Below are 22792 nucleotides of genomic sequence, written 5' to 3'. Positions count from 1 at the left end.
TCCTTGATTAATCCCTGACTCTCCAAGCGTAGATTAATTCTGTCTCTCAGAATTGCTTCCAATAGTTTCCCCACCACTGAGGTTAGACTGTGGTTCCCTGGCTTATCCCTTCTTCCCTTCTTGAATAACGGTACCGCATTGGCTATCCTCCAGTCCTCTGGGACCTCTCCTGTGGCCAGAAAGGTATTGAAAATTATTGCCAGCGTCCCTGCTATCTCGTCCCTTGCCTCACTCAACAGCCTGGGATACATTTCATCCGGGCCTGGAGATTTATCTACTTTTAAGCCTGCCAGACCACTTAGAACCTCCTCTCTTTCTATGCTAATTTCTTTAGTTATATCACAGTCCTTCTGCTTGATTTCCATACCTATTTCATCCCTCTCACTTGTGAACACCGACACATATTATTCATTTAGAACTCTACCTACGTCTTCCGGCTCCACACACAAATTGCCACTATGGTTCTTAATGAGCCCTACTCTTTTCCTAGTTATCCTCTTACTCTTAATGTACTTGTAAAATAACTTAGGGTTTTCCTTTATTTTACCTGCCAATGTTTTTTCATGCCCCCTTCTTGCTCTCCTAATTTCCTTTTTAAGTTCCCCCTTACACATTCAATGCTCCTCTAGGGCTTCCGCTGTTTTGAGCCCTCGGTATCTGCCATAAGCCTCCCTTTTTCTCTTTATCCAATCCTGTATATCCCTCGACATCCAGTGTTCCCTGGATTTGTTGGTCCCACCCTTTGTCTTTACTGGAATATGTTCGCCCTGTACTCTCCCTATTTCCTTCTTGAATGAGTCCCATTGCTCTGACGCAGATTTATCTAAAAGTAGCTGCTCCCAGTCCACTCTGGCCAAATTATATCTAACCCTTATTAAAATTGGCCTTCCCCCAATTTGGAACTCTGATTTTTGGCCCATCCTTGTCCTTTTCCATAACAACCTTGAATCTAATGGAGTTATGATCACTATCTGCAAAATGCTCCCCCACTGATACTTCTACCATTTGCCAACGGTTTCATTCCCTAAAATTAAGCCCAGGACCACCCCATTTCTTGTAGGACCTTCTATGAACTGGCTTAAAAAGCTCTCCTGGATGCAAAGTACAGGAGCATGGAGCCTGGCGAACTAGATGTACGCCTCGTGGCATATAGAGAGTGAAGACGATGGAGAAGAAAGTGACGGAGGTGCCTGGCATGCCAAAGGGAGGACCAGCATCACCCTCAGGAAGAAGGGACAGCAGGGGCTCCTGCACATGCTGCTGAAGAGCCACAGAGTCGCTGGTCAACGCCGAGCTAGACCCAGGGTCTACAGACGCCGCCATTCATTTCTGCAGATGACCAAGAACCAGTGTCTAGGGAATTGGTCAGTCACATCTGCCAGTTGCTGCAGGATTTGCACCACGGGGACACGGAGGGCATCCTCTGCCAGTGGCCATGAAAGTGACCACAGTGTTCAATTTGTACACCAATGGCTCCTTTTAGGGTTCCACAGGTGATCTCTGTGGGATCTAAAGCCTCCACCCACAAATGCATCCATGAGGTCACAGATTCCATCTTCGTGAGGACACATAACTTTGTGCATTTCACCCGGGATCAGGAGAACCAGGATGCAAGAGCAATTGGATTTGCCCAGATCTCAGGTTTCCCACAGGTGCAGGGTGCCATCCACTGCACTCACTGGCACTCAGATCTCCATCGCAACAAGGGGTCAATTATGTCACCCACAAGGGCTTCCAGTCGCTGAATGTACAGCTGGTGTGCGACCGCTACAAATGCTTTCTGCAGGTCTACGCACAGTTTCCAGGGAGAGTCCATGACTCCTACATTCTCAGTCAGTCACAGGTCCCTGACGTTTTCCAGGGTCAACAGAGGCTGCATGGATGGCTCCTCGGGGACAAGAGCCTCCCGCAGAGGACGTGGCTGATGACCTCTGAGTGTCAGCCTCAGACCACAGCACTGCCAAGGTATAACGAGGCTCATGCTGCAACTCACAACTTGGTGGAGCAAACCATCAGGATGCTGAAAATGAGGTTCCAGTGCCTGGATCGGTCTGGTGGAGCCCTGCAATATAATCCACGTTTCACACATCGTCACCGCCTGCCACGCCCTTGACAACCTGGCACTGCAATGGGGAGAGGAGCTGGCTCAGGAGGAGATGGAGGAGCTGGAGATCTCCTCCGATAAGGAGGAGGTCGACGGTGTTGAGGGTGCCGAAGTCCTTGAAGGCAACAATGGCGGCGATGAGGCCCTCGCACAAGCCAGACAAGACAGGCACACTTTGGAGGCCCACATAGCTGCTAGATTTGTGGAGGATAATGACGACATGCAGTGAGGTGACACCATAGATCCTCACATTGCATCTATAAAAAGGGGAAGGCGATGGTGTAGTGGTATTGTTGCTGAGACCCAGCGTAATGGGCTGGAGACCCCGGTTTGAATCCCACCACGGCAGATGGTGGAATTTGAATTCAATAAAAATCTGGAATTAGAAGTCCAATGATGAGCATGAAACCATTGCCGACTGTTGTAAAAACCCATCTGGTTCACTAGTGTCCTTTCGGGAAGGAAACCTGTTGTCCTTACCTGGTCTGGCCTACATGTGACTCCAGACCCACAACAATATGGTTGACTCTGAAATGGCCTAGCAAGCCACTCATTTGTAACAAACTGTCACAAAAATGGAACGAAACCAGACGGACCACCCGGCACCGGAAACAACAATGGCAATCGCAGCCCTGTCGACCCTGCAAAGTCCTCCTTACTCACATCTGGGAGCTAGTGCCAAAATTGGAAGAGCTGTCTCACAGACTAGTTAAACAACAGCCTGACACAGTCATCCTCACAGAATCACACCTTACAGATAATGCCCCAGACTCCGCCATCACCACCCCAGGGTATGTCCTGTCCCACCAGCAGGACAGGCCCAGCAGAAGTGGCAGCACAGTGTATACAGTTGGGAGGGAGTTGCCCTGGGAGTCCTCAGCATCGACTCCGGACGCCATGAACTCTCATGGCATCGGGTCAAACATGGGCAAGGAAACCTCCTGCTGGTTACCATGTACCGCCCTCCCTCAATGCTCCTCCATGTTGAACATCACTTGGAGGAAGCACTGAGAGTGGCAAGGGTGCAGAATGTACTCTGGGTGGGATCTTCAATGTCCAAGAGTGGCTCAGTAGCACCACTACTGACTGAGCTGGCCAAGTCCTGAATGACATAGATGCTAGACTGGATCTGTGGCAGGTGGTGAGGAAACCAACAAAAAGGAAAAACATATTTGACCTCACCCTCGCCAACCTGCCTGCCACATGGATGCATCTGTCCATGACAGGAGTGACCACCACACAGTCATTTTGGAGGTGAAGTCCCGCCTTTGCATTGAGGATACCCTCCATCGTGTTGTGCAGCGCTGCCACAGTGCTAAATGGGATAGATTTCGAACAGATCTAGCAATTCAAGACTAGGCATCCATGAAGCACTATGGGCCATCAGCAGCAGAAGAATTGTACTCAATCACAATCTGTAACCTCATGGCCCAGCATATTCCCCACTCTACAATTACCATCAAGCCAGGGGATCAACCCCAGTTCAATGAAGAGTACAGGAGAGCATGCCAGGAGCAGCACCAGGCATACCTAAAAATAAGGTGTCAACCTGGTGAAACTATAACACAGTATTACTTGCATGCCAAACAGCATAAGCATCAAATGATAGACAGGGCTAAGCGATCCCACAACCAACAGATCAGATCTAAGCTCTGCAGTCCTGCCACATCCAGTCGTGAATGGTGGTGGACAATTAAACAACTCACTGGAGGAGGAGCCCAGCACATCAGTGCAAAAGATAAGGCTGAAGCATTCGCAACAATTTTCAGCCAGGAGTGCCGAATGGATGATCCATCTCGGCCTCCTTCGGAGGTCCCCAGCCTCACAGATGCCAGTCTTCAGCCAATTTGATTCACTCCAAGTGATAGCAAGAAACGGCTGAAAGCACTGGATACTGCAAAGGCTATGGGCCCTGACAATATTCCGGCCATAGTACTGAAGACTTGTGCTCCAGAACGTGCCGCGCCCCTAGGCAAGCTGTTCCAGTACAGCTACAACACTGGCATCTACCCGGCTATGTGGAAAATTGTCCAGGTATGTCTTGTACACAAACAGCAGGACAAATCCAACCCGGCCAATTACCATCCTATCAGCTTTCTCTCGATCATCAGTAAAGTAATGGAAAGGGTCATCAACAGTGCTATTATGCGGCACTTGCTTAGCAATAATCTGCTCACTGATGCCCAGTTTGGGTTCGGACAGGCCCACTCAGCTCCTCACCTCATTACAGCCTTGGTTCAAACATGGACAAAAGAGCTGAACTCCCCAGGTGAAGTGAGAGTGCCTGCCCTTGACATCAAGGCAGCATTTGACCGAGTGTGGCATCAAGGAGCCCTAGCAAAACTGGAGTCAATGGGAATCAGGGGTAAAACTCTCCGCAGGTTGGGGTCATACCTAGCACAAAGGAAGATGGTTGTGGTTGTTAGAAGTCAGTCATCTGACTTCCAGGTCTTCACTGCAGGAGTTCCTCAGGGTAGTGTCCTAGGCCCAATCATCTTCAGCTGCTTCATCAATGACCTTCCTTCCATCATAATGTCAGAAGCAGGGATGTTCACTGATGATTGCACAATGTTCAGCACCATTTGCGATTCCTCAGATACTGAAGCATTCCATGTCCAAATGCAGGAAGACCGAGTCAATAACCAGGTTTGGGCTGACAATTGGCAAGTAACATTCGTGCCACACAAGTGCCAGGCAATAACCGTCTTAAACAAGAGAGAATCCAACCATCGCCCCTTGATGTTCAATGGCATGACCATCACTGAATACCCCGAATACCACTGGGGGCTACCATTGACCAGAAATTGAACTGGACTATTCATATAAATACTGTGGCTACAAGAGCAGGTCAGAGGCTAGGAATCGTGCGACAAGTAACTCACCTCCTGACTCCCCAAAGCCTGTCCACCATCCATAGGACACAAGTCAGGAGTGTGATGGAACACTCCCCATTTGCCTGGATGAGTGCAGCTCCAACAACACTGAAGAAGCTTGATACCATCTAGGACAAAGCAGTCCGCTTGATTGGCACCACATTCACAAACATTCACTCCCTCCACCACCAACGCACAGTGTGTACCATCTACAAAATGCACTGCAGGAATTCACCAGGGCTCCTTTGACAGCACCTTCCAAACCCATGACCACTACCACCTAGAAGGAGAAGGGCAGCAGATAGATGGGAACACCACCACCTGGAAGTTCATTCTTCCACCAAGTCATTCACCATCCTGACTTGGAAATATATTGCTGTTCCTTCACTGCCGCTGAGTCAAAATCCTGGAACTCCCTTCACTGTGCGTGTACCTACAACACATGGGCTTTATTCATTCATGGGATGGGGGCATCACTGGCCTGGCCAGTATTTATTGCCCATCCCTAATTGCCCTTGTTCAGAGGACATTTAGGAGTCAGCCACATTGCTGTGAGCCTGAAGTCACATGTAGGCTAGACCAGATAAGGTTTCCTTCCCTGAAGGACACGAGTGAACCAGATGGGTTTTTACAACAATCGACAATGGTCATCCTTAGACTTTTAATTCTAGATTTTTATTGAATTCAAATTCCACCATCTGCCATGGTGGGATTCAACCCCAGGTCCCCAGAGCATTACCCTTGGTTTCTAGATTACTAGTCCAGCGACAATACCACTATGCCACTGCCTCCCCCAAACTGCAGCGGTTCAAGAAGGCAGCTCACCACCATCTTCTCAAGGGCAACTAGAGATGGGCAATAAATGCTGGCCCAGCCAGCAAAGCCCACATCCTGTGAATGAATTTTTAAAAATTGACTCCAGTCTGGCTTATGGCAGCACACATACCCTCTGTGATAAGGCTCCTATCATGGAGATACAGTGGAGGCCCTAATAGTCACTCGATTGCAGGAGAATGATGACGACATGCAGTGAGGACACTCCATTGATCTTCACATAGCCTCTGAGAATGTCTGACTCCTGTCTGGCCAATGGCAGCTCACTTGAGCTCTATGATCAGGGCCATATCATAGAGACGCAGCCATGAAACTTTAAAAGCATTTGATTGCCATGAAGAGATATTAATGCCTATAATGTTATTTGAAATAATTTTTAAATTGGAATTATAATAGGGTCTGTGTCAATGTGTGTGTCTATGGGCAGAAATTTCCCTCCGTCGGGGAGGCTGTGCCAGGGCGGGCGCAAACCCAATCGGTGCCCCTGATCGGGGCCATGCCGCCATTTTGTGTGGGTGGGCCAGTTAAGGCCCGCCCAGCGTGACACACGCCCAGAAGCACTGAGTGCTCCCTGTGCGGGCGGGGGGGGATTCTCTGAGTCGGGGCATGCGCGCGAAAGACCGCAGAGATCTCCCTGAGGCAGCTCCGTGCCTCAGGGAGATTAAATTCGAAATGTAAGTTTTTATTAAAGTCAGAAGAAAAGTATTTAGACTTGTCCCCTCATGTGACAGCGTCATATGAGCTGGGATATGTTTATCAACTGTTTGAAAATTCTTTATTTTTAATTAATAAACTCTTCATGAAAACTTATCCCACCCATGGATGAGGTTTCATGAAAAATATGAAGGCCGCCTGGGCTCTTCACCTGCCTGCCAACCTTCAGGTTGGACGGGCAGCTCACGTTATTGTTTTGATTTATATTTAACTGGCCTTTGACAGTTCGGCAGGCGGGCAGCTGACTCGGCTGCGTGCCCGCCAAACAGAAAATCCATCCCAACGTCACCACACATCATTTTACGCATTGGCAAGCGGGCCCCACCCCCCCACTCGCCAACCCGAAAATTCTTCCTTCTGTGTGAGTTTTTGTGTGCCGTAATTGGATTAAAGCCAGCTAGTCTGGGTGCTTTGATGTATTGTAGTTTTGAGATGCCAATAGATAAATGTAAGGAAGAGAAGGTAAAGTGTAAATTTTCATTTGTTGAATTAACCATTCAAAAGAATGGTTAAAATCTTGCACCTAGCTGGGAGACGCCAAGCAATTTGCTTACATTACTAATAAAATTGGTGGAATGAAAGGATTATTGATAGGAGAGTTAAAGTTAGATAAAACCTAGTAATACAATGGAAAATTTACATTCAAAGGGGAAGCTAGGTATGAACAGGAAGGAGTTTGCGTGTGTCAGTCAGAGGCATTTAAGATCTAACCAGCCTGTAAGCCTACAACTGTATATGCAAAGGAACCAAATTGAAAGGGACCTCATTTTGAATTTGTTAGGTCAAATGTGCTTTGCCTGGTGTCTGTTTAAAGTCTATGGGTTACTGTTGCCTTGGTGAAGATTTACCCAGGAGTTATTCATTTGGGGATTTGTTTAAAAGTTATTATGGAAGTAATTTGTAGACAAGTGTGTGTGTTTAATTTGTTGTTAAATTAATAAAAGTTAAAATAAATAAGGGCTCAGTGGTCTTATTCCTGAATTCAGAGCTGCATCTCAAACATACCAGTTGAAAATATAGGTTATGACAGTTGTTCACATTTCCCTCTAGGATTTAAACAACTCAGCCTTTACCAACTGCTGTGACATAACAATTGGAGGCTCTTGGTGGGATAATATTTGTAATTCCTTGATTGGTTTGGGATTGGTGAATGTTAAGGTTACAAGTATGAGAAGCACTTTGAATTCAGGAATTGGTGAGGGTTTTTATAAATGATGAGACTGCAAAACTGGCTGTAACCATGGCTAAATCCTCTTTGGAAGTAGAAGATATAACTCTGATTGGGTTACAAAAAGTAACCAAAAGTAAGCTAACAGAGTTGGTGGATAAATTACAATTGGGGTTACCTATGGGGGCTAGGAAATCAGAATAATTAAAGGTATAGCACAGCATCTACAGTTGGAAGTGCTACCTGACACTAGTGAGTCACAGTTGGAGGTAGTGAGTCTTCAGTTACAAATGAAGACGCTTGAAATTGAATAAGCAAAAAAACTGAAAAAACTCGAATTAGAAGCAAAGGAAAGAGACAGGGCATTCCAAAGGGAACAGGCAGAAAGGCAGGAGAGAGAAAGAAAACAGGAAAAAGAGTTAGAAATTGTGAAGATAGAGAAGGAGGAAAGAGAAAAAGAGAGAGAGAAAGAGAAAACTCCAATTGAAAATGTTGGCAGTTAAAAAAGAGATGTCAGGAGGTGAGAAATAACTTATCTCCAGAGGGGAGATGTTTAGATTTGTACAAGCTCTTCCAAAGTTTGAGGAAATAGATATTGAAGCATTCTTTATTTCATTTCAGAAGGTAGCTAAACAGATAAAATGGCCTCAGGACAATTGGACATTATTGTTACAGCCTAAGTTGTAGGCAGAGCACATGAGCTATATGCGTTGCTGTCTGAAGAAGTATTGGTGAATTATGATGTGATGAAAAAGGCTATTTTGAGTGCATATGTGTTGGATCCTGAAGCAAACAGGCAGAAATTTAGAAGTATAAGAAAACAGCCTGGGCAAACTTAATTTGAGTTTGAAAGAGTGAAACAAAGTAATTTTGACCAGTGCATATGGGCATTAAAAATAGACACAACATATGCAGCTCTTAGGGAAATAGCTCTTTTGGAAGAATTTTAAGATTCAACCCCTTCAGTAGTGAGAACTCATGTGGAGGAATAGAGGGTTTAAACTGTAAGGCAAGCAGCAGAGATAGATGGTGATTATGAGATGGTTCATGGATCTAAACCTTTTTTTTTGTCACCCTTTTAAATCTGAAAAGGATAGAAAGTGAGAAGGTGAAAGGTAGATAGTCAGGGAAGAGAAGGACTAGCTGCAAATGTCCAGGAAGTTTTTTCTCAGAATAAAAAGGAAGGTGCTGAGGGTAGGAGTGACATTTGAAAATTGGGGTGTTTTCATTGTAATAAAGTGGGACACACAAAGTCAGCGTGTTGGAAATTGCAGGAACAATCTGTTGGAATTGGGGTGCAGAAAAGTTATGGAAGTAAAGGTACTGTGGGTTTAGAGGTTCAGGCACAGGACAAAACAGTGATTTATGTACAGATAAAACAGGGAGAATCAGTGATAGGTAAAGAAGTGGGAACATGTTCACAGTTTACCCTAGATATTTCTGAGAAGAAGGTTGCAGAAATGTTTAAAGATTGTGTGTGTGAAAGCAAAGTCTTTCCATGTTTACAGGGTGGAGTAGGTAAAGATGTTAAAATTTTAAGAGACACAGGGCTAGTCAATCCTTAATGTTGTGGGATGCTGACATTTGTTGTGCAGAGGGAGTATTGCAAGAACAGGTGGGGTTCAAGTGGGGTTCAAGGAGATGCTAAACCTATCCCCTTGTGCAGGGTAAATTTAAAAAGTAAATGGAAAACAGGTGAAGTTATTGCTGGAGTAGTGGAAAATTGCCCATAGCAGGGGTTCAATTTATTCCGGGTAATGATATAGCTGGGTCACAAATGTGGGTGATGTCTATGGTAGTTGAGCAGCCTGTAGAAGTCTTTTCAACAGAATTGTTATAGGAGGAGCACCCTGGACTGTTTCCAGGTTGGGTGATAATGAGGTCACAGGTACACAGGCTGAAACAAGTAAAACAAGAAGGGCAGGCAGTTCAAAGGCAAGGAGAAGGTATTAAAATCCAATTAATTGGCACAATATTTGATAACATTGTTCAGGAGGAAAGATTACAGGATAATTCAGCTGAAGTGTTTAACATGAGGAGGTTAGTGGAGCTACAGAAAAATGATCTGCAATTAACAGTTATATCAGGCAACTCACTCAGAAACAGAAGCAAAATATATTCCAGCATGTTATTATCTTAAGGGTGATATTTTAATGAGAAAATGGAGGCCAGATCATGTTTCAGCAAATGAAAGCTGGAGGGAGATACATCAGATTGTTATCCCATTAGGGTATAGAAATGAGATTCTGAGAATTGCTCATGAAAATTCAATGGGGGACAGTTAGGAATTAGAAAGACACAGGCAAAAGTACAGAAACATTTTTATTGGCCATGATTGCATAGGGATGTAGTCAAATTCTGTAGAATGATGTTGCACATGTCAAGTAATAGGGAAACCAGAAGTTAAGCTGGCACCTTTAATCCCAATACCAGCATTTGAAGAACCATTTACCAGGGTCATGATTGTGTAGGGCCCCTCCCTAAGGCTAAAAGTGGAAATCAGCACTTACTGACAACAATGGATATGTCGACCAGGTTTCCTGAAGCAATACCTTTACAAAATATTACAAGTAAGTAGATTGTGGAAGAGTTAATTAAATTTTTTACAAGATATGGTTTACCTAAGGAAATACAATCACATCAGTGTTCAAATTGTATGTCACAGCTGTTTAAGGAAGTAATGACCAGTTTTGGGATAAAACAACTTAAGTCAGCAGCTTGTCATCCGAAGTCACAAGGGGCTTTGGAAAGGTGGCATCAAATTTTAAAAACCATGATGAGAGCGTACTGTCAGGATTATCCACAGAATTGGGATGGGGGAATTCCATTTTTGTTATTTGCTATTAGAGATGCTCCTAATGCAGCAATTGGTCTTAGCCCTTTTGTACTAGTTTATGGTCACAAGGTAAAGGGACCACTGAAATTGATTTATGGGAAATTGGTGGGTCAAAATCCAGAAATTACCCTCCTGGATTATGTATCAAATTTCAGAGAAAGATTGAACAGAGCATGTGAGTTAGCTAGAGAACACTTAAAGATGCCATGGCAAGTAATGAAAATGAAGGCAGACAAGAAAGTGTTAGTTCTGTTACGAGTACTAGGTGATGTATTAAAGGCAAGATTTAGTGGGCCTTACAGGATTGAAAAGAAATTGAGTGAAGTAAATTATTTAATAAATACTCCAGACAGAAGAAAGAAGCAGAGGATGTGTCATGTAAATATGCTTAAAAAGTACTTTGACAGGGAAGAGGACCAAAAGGAGGTGTTAGTGGTGGTAAATAATGAGAAAATGGTAGAAGTGCAGAACTCTGAAATTGATTTTCCTCTAATCAAATTAGATAAGGAGGGGGTGCTTGAAAATTTAAATTAAATATTGAATTACCTTCCAAACAAGTGTCAAAGTGATTAGGAAAAGCTATTGCAGTCACATAAACCTATTTGTGGGGATAAGTTGGGGAAGACAGATTTAGCTATACATGATGTGTCTGTACAGGCTTCATCTTCAATAAGGCAACATCCTTATAGATTAAATCTGGCAAAGTACAGAAAGAAACTGACTTCATGCTTAAAAATGATATAATTGAGTCTAGTGGCAGTAACTGAAGTTCGCCTATTGGGCTGGTACCGAAACCAGGTGGAACACAATGACTGTGTGTGGACTATTGAAAGGTGAATGCAGTGACAAAAGCAGATTCCTATCCTATACCATGGCTGGAAGATTGCATTGAAAAACTGAGACAATCGAAATTTATCACAAAAATTGACTTGCTAAAAGGATATTGGCAGATACCATTGTCGGAAAGAGCAACTACATCTTCCTAACTTTCCTAACCTTGCCGCTACGTCTTGGTTCTCCCCAGACATCCACAGCAGAGCTGGAGGCAGCCGGCTGACTTTGGCAGGCGTTCTCTGGAGGGCTGAGACCTGGAGGGCCCCGGCCTGCTTTCAGGGTCCTGCTGTGTGGCCCTGGCATCGAATGGGCCGGACACTCCCAGAGTCACCTGGATGGATGGCTCCACAGGGTACACCTGCTGATCCTCCTCCCTATGGGTGCACAAGGGCCCAAGCTGATGCCTTGAGGAGAAGTGGGTAGCTGGAGTGAGATCGAGCTGCCCCGCACCCCTCTCACATACACACTGCTGGAGGCCAACTATGGCGTCAGCGATGGAGTTCAGCCTGCACAGCAGTGCAGGAGCAATGTCCTGGACCAAGGTCTCCATGGCAGCCACCATCCTACCAGGGTTGACCTCAGTGCATTGGAATGCCAGCGCTATCACCTCAGCCTGAAGGCAAAAAGACTCCTCCATCATGCCTTCCCATTTGAGGAGTGCAGCAGACATCCCTTCCAGATGTTCCTGAGCTTGCCTTTGCAGCTCCAGCAATTGTGACATGACCGAGTCCAGAGGCTCATCAACTGACTCGGAGTCAGCAAATTTCTGGCCTCAAGCAGTCTTCCGAGTGCCAGACACCTGGGAAGACCTTGCCACCATGGATCAGAAAGTGCGATGTGCTTACCAGAATGTGATCCCAAGGCTCTGTTAAAGCTAGGTCCCACTGAGGTGTGTGTCTCTGCGCTGGTGGAGGGTGTGGGTGAGCGCTGTGACGGGACTTCAGGGCGGGTTTCAGCAGATTCCTCTCCTGAGTTTCCCTCGGGACTTGATTGGAGGCGCTGGGTTGCGGTCTCTCTTGGCAGTTTCCCAGATGTGCTTGTGAAAGCAAAGGGAGATAAATAGTGCATGGCCGTAGCCTGTGAAACAGGACACATCTCTCACAGAATGGTTGTCTGATGGATATTGCACTGCTGGATCCTCACTTGGTAGAGCACTACCAACCTCACCATCAGCACAGGAATGATCCAGATCCTCATTGGCAGTGAGTGAAGGCCCTGTGGATGTGTAATGGGTTTGTGAGTGTGTGAGTTGAAAGTGATGAGGATTACCCTGATGGAACGGAGGAGATCATTCATCCTCTTGCAGCACTGGGTGGCTGTCCTCTTTCACAGGGCATTGGCGCTGACCACCACCACCTCCCAAACCGGATTGTTGATGTTGCTGCCCACCTTTCGGCCAGAAACGTGATACAGGATATCACGGCGAGCCTCCACTGCATCCAAAAGGCGCTCGAGGGACGCATCATTGAACATGGGGGCTGCAGTCTTCTTGCCTTTTGGGGCCATGTCTTCTATGCAATAGTCATGGGCTGGAAGCACTGAGAGGCGTGCGCATGGCTGCACTTTAAATATAGTGTCCAGCGTGATGAAGCGGCGAGGTGATGGTGTGGCAGGAAAACAAGAGCCCACCTGCCATGGAAACGCTGTGTTTCCCGGGAATGCATAATTAACGCAGCAGGTTTGGGATAATACGCCATGAGAAGCCGCCATTGCGGCCAGCGAGTAAAATATCATTTTACCCGCCTGCTACCTCACTTAGTGCAATCTGGGACAATTCCGAGTCCAATATGACTCTCAGTATGAGTCACAGTGCTCTAGGTATTCATCAATGCCCTGTACATTTGTATCCCTACCTTTATATTCTATCCCCTTGCAATAAAGGCCAACATTCAATTTGCCTTCCTAATTACTTGCTGTACCCACAAGCTAACTTTTTGGGATTCATTTACAAGGACACCCAGACCCCTCTATACTTCAGCATGCTGCTGTTTCTCTCCATTTAAATAATATTCTGCTTTTCTATTCTGTTATGATCCTTGACCAGACTCCTCAAGTTTTTGGTAAGATCCAGTTAGGGACCAGTAACTTGTTGTTTAAAGAAGACAAATTTTGAGATCCCAGGTACTTACTAAGAGAGTAAAGCTGCAATATTACACAGTTTTTAAACAAACAAAATAAACTTCACAAGTTCAGAAAGATAAAACAATTTACAATATCTATCTTATACTATAACATTCAGAATTAACATGTGTTACATGTGAACTACCAGGCAAATTGTGGTCGAATGCACCATTGTGCATATCTGCAGCACCTGCTCCTCTCCCCAGTTCTCTCTTTCTCTCTCTCTCTCTCTCTGGGACTCTCCCTATCCCCTCTCCCTGTCCAGTGACTCCTCCGTTATAGTGCCCACCCTGGGTCCCATGAATTGATTACTCATGTTGTTTCTTTCCACGCAGGTGCGCTAGGCACTTGACCCTGGCCCAAAGAACTTTAAAATGCAATAGGAATAGATAGAACTGAAAAAAAATTATAAGAGGTTTATATTGGAAGGGGAAGGCACTCCATTTTTGTCCAAGAAAGAGCCTAGAGAGATTGTTATCCTGAGAGGCACTGGTTCGTCTCAGAACTTATTGTTAGCAAAGGTTTAGGGCCTTTCTTCAAAAGGTTGCTGAATAAAAAATGTTAATACAGGGTATTGATGGGAAGCCTCTGTTCTATCCATTACTGAGGTGGACACATTAGTATTTTGTCTTGAGTCAATTCTTGGCTCAACGGGATCACAAAGAGGACTGCACATATGCCACCCACTTTCAATCTGTGCATATGCAGAAACTACCAGGGCGTGTTGGGCCTTATAGTTCCCAACCTCCACTCAGAAATCAGGTAAGTTGCTATTTCTTGACACCTTTTTCCCTTGAGAAAAAGAAAGCTTCACCATAGTGAAGGTTTCTTTACAATGGCTTTGAAAATACAACAAGTTATCTTCCTCATAAACCTCTAACAAATATCTTATTACATACTGTACAGATAATCTTTTCATTTTTCCCAAATATCATTTTTGCAAAGTTAACCCAAACAAAAGCAAGCAAATGTGACAAGTAGGACTAGCAGGAGTTAAATATCATCAAACAATCATAACTCGGAGCCTGTGGGGTTTTTTTCCCTTATGTCCATTCTTTAACTTGGCAAATAATGTTATAGTTAAGTCCACAGCCAAATTGTTGCCCTTTTTGTTAGCTGTAAGCATAATTATGTCTTTAAGCTCATTTTCCGAACTGAAACGTGGTAAATTCTCATTTGAGACAATAAAGCCAAAATGGCTTCTTTGTGCACCAACAACTCCTTTCTCCTCTGATTGAAATTTCTTTTAGGATGTTATTGAGATGCTTTTTATGTTCACCGAAAAGGGTTTGGTATTCTTGCTTGGTTTGATCTTTGAACATTTTAAGATCTTTCTGATTCTCCTGATCCCATTCTGAACAGGTCTTATTTAGTTCTATCTGAGCGATCCAAAGTTCTACTTCCTCATTCTGGACTTTTATTTTTCTTTCCAATATTTTGAGTCTTCCACACAAGTCACAAAACACATCATTCTAATCAGTTTGGGATTTTAAAAGGCCTTTTGTTAACCATCCACTGGATTCTTGATGCTGTATCCTGCATCTCAACATTGGCCAGCATTTTTGGTTTGGTATCGGGTATCATTAACGACTTAAGGTCACCTTGAGGCCTCAGCCTTTCCCATTGAAAAGCTTCACTTGGCAATTCTGCAGACCTTTGCACAGTCTCTGTACCGTCCATTACTGAGGTGGATACATCAGTATTTTTTTCTTGAGTCAATTCTTGGACCAACGAGGTCACAAAGAGGTCCTTATTTTTACTCACAGGAACAACTTCAGAACTGTGACACCCCGTTCCAGGTTGTGGAAAAACCATACTATTTTATTGCCAAATATAAAGTTGATATTTTTAATGTGTAATTCAGAAACAATACCAACCACACAAGGCCCGTTCATTGGAGCACAATTCAGATTTGCTTTACGTAATGTGAACAACACGCACTTCCCATCAATACCCTGTATTAACATTTTTTGTTCAGCAAACCTTTTGAAGAAAGGTCTAAATCCTTTGCTAACAATAAGCTCTGAGCCGAACCAGTACCTCTAAGAATAACAAACTTTCTAGGCTCTTTCTTGGACAAAAATGGAGTGCTTTCCCCTTCTAATATAAACCCCTTATAATTTTTTTTTTTCAGGTCTATCTATTCCTACTGCAAAAACATTAGAAGTGATGACTTTCTCACAAGTTTTGCTTTCCGGTGCAGCTTTTCCTGTGCAAATTCCTGTGCATTTGCACCAGTGACAGTTTTTTAACACTTGTTTCCTTTACTGGTACCTCCTTTTCTGACTCCTTAAGCATCCATATTACTGACACAGATTTAACATTCAGCCTCCAACAATTTGCTTTTACATGCCCTGGGTTACAGCAATGAGAACATACTGGCTTCCTTAAATCACTTTTATTGTCTACACCATGAGTGGGATTTTCTGGATGGGGGGTGGGTACAAAGCGGGAGCGAGCGCGGGCCTGATTGCCACTTGTGATCAGGTCTGCGCCGCAATTTCACGCGGGTGGGCCAATTAAGGCCTGCCTAGTGTTGTTCACGACTCCTGTGCATAGCGGGAGTGAGTGGGCGGCGGTGGGCGGCAGTGGGCGTGTTCAGCCCACCAGGTCCAATGGCAACCCAACGGCCTGTATAAAGGAAGGCCTGGCGGCCTTGGAAAGGCTGCTCACAATGGCTGGGAGAAGGGCTCTGCAGAGGTGCAATGGAGGTTATGCAAGTCCGGAGGGTAGGCCATTAGGGCAGGCCAGGCCAGAGGGTAGGCCATCAGGGCAGGCCAGGCCGGAGGGTAGGCCATCAGGGCAGGCCAGGCCAGTGTGCCCCTCGTTTTTCCAATGACTGACTTGCTGCCCTCCTCGAGGTGGTGGCAACATGACAGGAGATGTCGGTTCCCCAGGACAGAAGGAGGAGGCCTCCCCACATGACAAAACGTGCCTGGGAGGAGGCGGCGGAGGTGGTGAGCTCCCACGACATGGCGTGGTGCACCTGGATCCAGTGTCGCAAGCGCTTCAACGACTTGTGCTCTGGAAGGGTGAGGACAATATTGGCATTGGTCACTTAACCCAGCAGGTTTCCGCCCTGCTGCCCGCACCCCCTCAAGTCTGAGTGTAGTGACTGCATTGAATCATTGATGACGTGTGTCCTTCACTGGGTGGGCCAGCAGATATTGCCCATGCCGAGATCAGCCTGAGAGGGCGGTGAAGAGATGGGTTCTGCCCCCGCAGCATGTGGTGCACTGAGACCTACATGACTGTTTTGGGGGTAACCTGGAGGAGCTGCACCTAAGCGCAGAGCTGGAACTCCAGGACATGTCCAAGTCAGGGTGATGAAATGCTGGGAGGGGAGCTTCAAGGTGCGTGGCAACGAACCATCTGCTGCCCTCTGCACTCCACGTGCTTGAGCCTCCTTGCTATGGAAGGATATACCGTGTGGTGCCTTATGTGATGTAGGCAGCATGTGGCCGAGGCAGAGGAGGGTGAGGGGGTGGGGTATAGGCCTAGCACCTTTGTGTGAGTGTTCGGCAGCAGCGGGGTGAGGAGGCACTGGAGCCCTGATATGTCCCACTCTGGCTGAGGTGGGCTGTGCGCGAAAAGAGTCCATGTACAATTTGCACTAATCAATGCTCTTCTCTCATTTTCAGGAGAAGAATGCTCATAATGCTGCAGAGTGTGTGAGGACTGGTGGTGGCCAGGTGCAGATCTCCATTCTCAGCTGATTTGAGCAGGAGGCCCTGGATTTGGAGAGGTGCCATGCACCCAGGTCCACTGGTGTCGGTGAGGCTGGGGTGCCATGGCCAGGTATGTTTGCCCAGCAGCGAGGTCAGCATTGTTCTCCCAACACCATGGCAGTGCTGAATGTTAAGTAATTTAATTTTGCAACATGGCTTGACCATTGCTTATGGAAGGATGAGCAAATAACGATCCTGGGACAGGGATGCACTTTATCATTTTTTCCACGTTAACTGATCCAATGTCCTTGTTCTTCGTTTCAGCATCATTGGAGCAGGGCCAGGAGGAGGAGCCACAGAGGCCCCCTCTCACACCTGAGGGGCCTGAAGTCTCACCAGCGTCACACCATCCCCGCCAGGCAGGTACCAGCGCAGATACTAGCACCTCGGTGGGAGGTAGAACATCGGCTAGTGTCCCGGGGCACAACGGTGAGGGCACTTCACTGTCGCTGGAGGAGCTGGCAGTGACAGGGAGTGCTCATGGCGCCAGCAGTCGGAGGACTGCAGGGGACCAGGCATATGCTCAGTTGGTGCCTGATGATGTGCCTCTGGAGTCATCCGCGACGCAGCAAACGCAGGAAATGCGGCTGGGTGTGCGCGAGCATCTGGTGGAGATACATGAGGCTATGCTTGGCTTGGTCTCCGTGGTGGAGGAGTCTACATGGACGCTCGCCGAAGCAATGAGCCACATGTCTGAGCGCCATACATCCTCCATGGAGAGAGTGGCGACTCTCGTGGAGAGGCTCCCCCAGGAGACCCATCAGGGCTTCCTGGGCATGCGCTCTGACCAGCAAGCCCTCACATCAGCATTGACCTCAGCTGGTCAGTGCCAATGTGGGAGATGGTGTGGGCACCAAGTTTCCCAGCTCGGTGCCCATCCATCCACGGTGAGCATGGAGGTCCAAAGCAACCTCACATTGGCGCAACAGCTGCCTGTCATCCCTGCGGGCACCTCTCAGGGCGGCAGCTCCTCTGCCCATCTCCCAGTGACTGTAGCATCCAGTGAGGCTGCGACAGCTGGGGAAATGCCAGCTGTGGAACTGGCAGATCCCTCCCAGGCAGGGCCAGCACAGGCTCCACAGCCAGAGGACGACTGCCAAGGTCATCAAAGCCAACAGGACAGCAGAGTCAGCAGGCTGTCTCAGATGCCACTCCCAGCGATGGGGCAGCACCAAGATGTAACACCCGGAAACAAAACATCGCGATGGCACGTGGTGATGTCGGGATGCTTGTCCAACGTCACCGTGCGTCATTTTACGTGCAGGGCCCGACCCCGCACACCAATGGGAAAATTCTGCCCTATCATTTTTCATTAACTGAAACAGCGTCTGCCTTCTTTCCAAAGATAGACTCTTTTCTATTCCTCCAGCTTCCCTGTGGGTTTCCAAATGAAGACCTATTGTCGCCTAGCTGCCTATGTGATATATCGTATTCATCTGCCAGAACTGCCACTTCCCTTACCTTGGAAACCTTGTGTTTTCCAGATGTGACCTGATAGCTATTGGAATACTGTTCTGAAATTCTTCCAATATCATTAACTCTCTTACCATCTCAATTTTCTGTTCAAGTTTTAGTGCCTGAAACCACCAGTCCCACAACATTCCTTTCTCCCTAGCAAATTCTACAAATATTTCATTCAGCCTTTTCTTTAAAGTCCAAAATTTCAACTGATATACTTCAGGGGTAAACTCGTAAGCATTAAATTCTGTAGTTTTAACTGCCTCGTAATCTGATGATTATTCTGCCAAAAGGTTAGAATACAAATATATAGTTTCCCAACAAAATGCTCTGCAAAATTGGATTCCAATGTGTCCTTTGGCCACTTTAGCTTAGTAGCCACCTTTGCAAATGAGATAAAATATCTCTCAGCTCCACCCTCAGTGAACTTAGGCACTAGGTGAAGATTCTTTGTTATATCAAAGCTCGGAGTGGAACTCAACACATCATCCAAACTATTAGACTCTCACCCCATGACCTAAGCACTTTTCAAGCCAGCTCATACTTTTTGATTACTTTCTATCTTTGAAGCACTCTGTCTCTTGCCTTATCTTTTACCTATCTTGCTAACTTCTCTCTCTGGATTTCAAATTCAAGCTTTTACATCCCTCTCTCTTCTTCTTTTTCGTCTTTTTTCCAATGTGAGCTTTTTCATTTCTTTTTCTGTCTCGAGCTGCTTCATCTGCAACTAAATTCTAGCCACCTTAACTGAATTGCTACCTGGATTAACTTTTCCTTCTTCCAGATGCTATGTTATTATCTCAATTATTTCTGCTTTCTTAGCCCCTGTTATTAACTCTAACTTTAACCCTTCTGAAAATATGATTAACCTAATCTTTGGTTAATTCTTGCAAATCATTCAAGCATCAATTTCCCATCTCCAGAAAAGTGGTAGCAATTGACAAAGCTATACTGCTTTTCAGTAAGTACAGTAAAAGTCACTGTGTAAATCTTCTAAGCCTTAACCTCGGCAAGTCGCAGCACTTGTATCTGCCCGTGGATTCGAAATCCCTCAAGAGCCCTTAATTTACATGATGATCTTGGACCATATTCCCAAGTTTTTGGTAAAATCCAGTTAGGGACCAGTAACCTTTTGTTTAAAGTAGATAAAGTTTGAGATCCCAGGTACTTCCTAAGAGAATAAAACCACAAAAAAAAAACTTTATTATACAATGTCAGAACGATAAAACAATTTACAATATCTATCTTATGCTCTAACATTCAGAATTAACATGAGGTACATGGGCTGAATTTCGCCGCCAGCGAGCAGGGGGCGGGGCCCGCTCGCCAATGCGCAAAATGACACGGAATGACGTCGAGGGGAGCTCCCAACGTTATCCCGCCCCATTTAAATCTTCAGGAAGGTGGGGGCACAGCGAAATCAGCCGAGGGCCCGCCAACCTGTCAACGGCCAATGTTGTAGCTTCACCAGGGTTGACCCCCTGGCTTGGTGGTAATGGTAGAATGGGGAATATGCCGGGGCATGAGGTTACAGATTGTGGTTCAGTACCATTCTGCTGTTGATGCTGGCCCACAGCGCCCAGTCTTCAGTTGCTAGATCTGTTTAAAATCTATCCCATTTAGCACAGCGGTAATGCCACACAACATAATGGAGGGCAATATCAATGTAAAGGTGGGACTTTGTCTCTACAAGGGCTATGCGGTGGACATTTCCATGGATAATGTCATGGACAGATGCATCTGCAGCAGGCAGGTTTGTGAGGTGAGGTTAAGTATGTTTTTCCCTCTTGTTGGTTCCCTCACCATCTGCCACAGACAAAATCTAGCAGCTATGTCCTTTAGGACTTGGCCAGCTCAGTCTTTAGTGGTGCTACCAAGCTACTCTTACTGTTGGACATTGAAGTCCCCCACCCAGAGCACATTCTGTGACCTTGTCCCCCTCAGTATTCCTCCAAGTGGTATTCAACATGGAGGAGTACTGATTCATCAGCTGAGGGGAGGTGGTAGGTGGTAATCAGCAGGAGGTTTCCTTGCCCATGTTTGACCGAATAACATGAGACTTCATGGGGTCCAGAGTCGATGTTGAGGACTCACAGGGCAACTCCCTCCTGACTATATGCCACTGTGCCGCCACCTCTACTGGGTCTGTCCTGTTAATGGGAAGGACATACCCAGGGATGATGATAGTGGCGTCTGGAACATTGTCTGCAAAGTATGATTTTGTGAGTATGACTATGTCAGGCCAATGCTTGACTAGTCTGTGAGACAGCTCTCCAAATTTTGGCACTAACCCCCAGATGATCGTAAGGAGGATTTTTCAGGGTCGACTGAGCTGTCATTTTCGGTGCCTAGGTTGATGCTGGGTGGTCTGTTCGGTTACTTTGCTTATTGACTTGTTTTTAGCGGTTTGATACAACTAAGTGGCTTGCTAGGCCATTTCAGCGGGCATTTAAGAGAGAACCACATTGCTGTGGGGCTGGAGTCACATGTAGGCCAGACCAGGTAAGGGCAGCAGATTTCCTTCCCTAAAGGGCAGGTGAACCAGATGGGTTTTTCACGACAATCGACAATGGTTTCATGCTCATCATTAGACTTTTAATTCCAGATTTTTTAAAATTGAATTCAAATTCCACCATCTGCCGTGGTGGGATTTGAGCATTACCCTGGGTCTCTGGATTACTGGTCCAGTGACAATGCCACCAAGCCACCATCTCCCACACTATCACCGTTATAAGGGATTGCAACTCTTCACTCTTCCCTTTTGAAAATCTAACCTCAGAATTCCCTCCAAAAATTGCTCCAACTCGGACTGCCTCAATGACAGGAGGAGACCACAAGTAAGAACCACCGGGAAGAGGAGCAAAGAGAAGCCTGACACAGCAGTAAAAGTGCTGTGGCAGGCTTCACATAGTGAGGGCTTGGGAGAAGTTCTGGAGAGTGAAAGGCAGTGGAAAGTTGGTGACAAAGTGCTGTGGGCCTTTGGGGCAAAGGTAACCATTTGGACCAGTGGTTTTCTGCTCGGCGGGCATGAAGAGCTAAAGTTGCACTTGTGAGTTGGTGCCGGGAATCCAGGAACAGTCTTTGGAGATTGAAATTAATTACTCTAATCTAATCTAATTACTGATTTAATTTCAGTTCTCTGCTAGATAGCTGGCGTCACTGAGCTGGCACTGCCCCTGCGTTTCTCTGAATTCTGGTCTCCCAGCTGTACCCAGCGATATATGGCTCACAGGAATTCTTCTGAGCCCTAATCCCTTCTGGCATGGACCCAGAACTCTTCCGGACTCCCCTAGGCCCTTACTACCTGGAGTTTTTACCAGCAGTACCTGCTCCTCCACCTGGTTCTCTCTCAACTTCTCTGCAACCTCTTCCCGTCCCCTCTCCCTGGGTTCCCTCTATGGGACCTCTCTCTGTCCCCCTCTCCCTGGGCCCTGACCTAGGACTTTTCTGTTATGACACCCCACACCTCAGCCCCATGATTAGGTTTTTCGCACCACTTCTTCCCATGCAGGTGCATTGGACATTTTGCCCAAAGAACTCTAAAACGCTGGGCTGCGCATGTGCTGCCTGCTCCAAATCCATGCATGTGCAAAAACCCCCAGGGCATGTTAGGATTTGTAGTTCCCAACCTCCACTCAGGAATCAGGTCAGTTCCTATTTCTTGACACTCTTTTCCCCTGAGAGAAAGAAAGCTTCACCATAGTAAAGGTTTCTTTACAATAGCTTTCAAAATATAGCAAGTTCTTTTCCTCATAAACCTCTAACATCCCATGAATGAACAAAAACATTTATACTCCATCTGCCAAATTTTGGCCACTCACTTAACCTATCCATATCCCTTTGCAGATTCTTCATCCTCACAACTTGCTTTCCTGCTTATCTTTGCATCATTATCACATTTGGCCACATTACCATTATTAATGTGGTTTGTAAATAGTTGAGGACCTGCACTGATACCTGTGGCACTCCACTTGTTACGGTTTGCCAATCTGAAAATGATCCATTTATTCCGACCACCTATTTTCTGTTAGTTAGCCAATCCTGTGTCCGTGCCAATGTATCACCCCCAGCACCATGAGCCCTTATCTTGTACAGTAACTTTTTGTGTGGCACCTTATAAAA

At 46.0% G+C, this 22792-nt stretch overlaps 1 protein-coding gene across 1 annotated transcript in view; it reads left to right on the top strand.

The window, feature by feature from the left end:
- LOC144691882 (NXPE family member 3-like) overlaps positions 1-22792 on the top strand; it is a 67359-nt gene that overhangs the window by 16208 nt on the left and 28359 nt on the right. Inside the window, exon 2 of the mRNA XM_078560459.1 lies at positions 21450-21660. Coding sequence (XP_078416585.1) covers positions 21450-21660 — 211 coding nt within the window. The remainder of the gene's footprint in view (positions 1-21449; positions 21661-22792) is intronic.

This window comes from Cetorhinus maximus, chromosome 16 (genome assembly GCF_964194155.1).
Source record: "Cetorhinus maximus chromosome 16, sCetMax3.hap1.1, whole genome shotgun sequence".
Classification (NCBI taxonomy): Eukaryota; Metazoa; Chordata; class Chondrichthyes; order Lamniformes; family Cetorhinidae; genus Cetorhinus; species Cetorhinus maximus.
The sequence above is the reverse complement of the archived record's forward strand: the minus strand, read 5'-3'. Positions and strand labels throughout refer to the sequence as shown.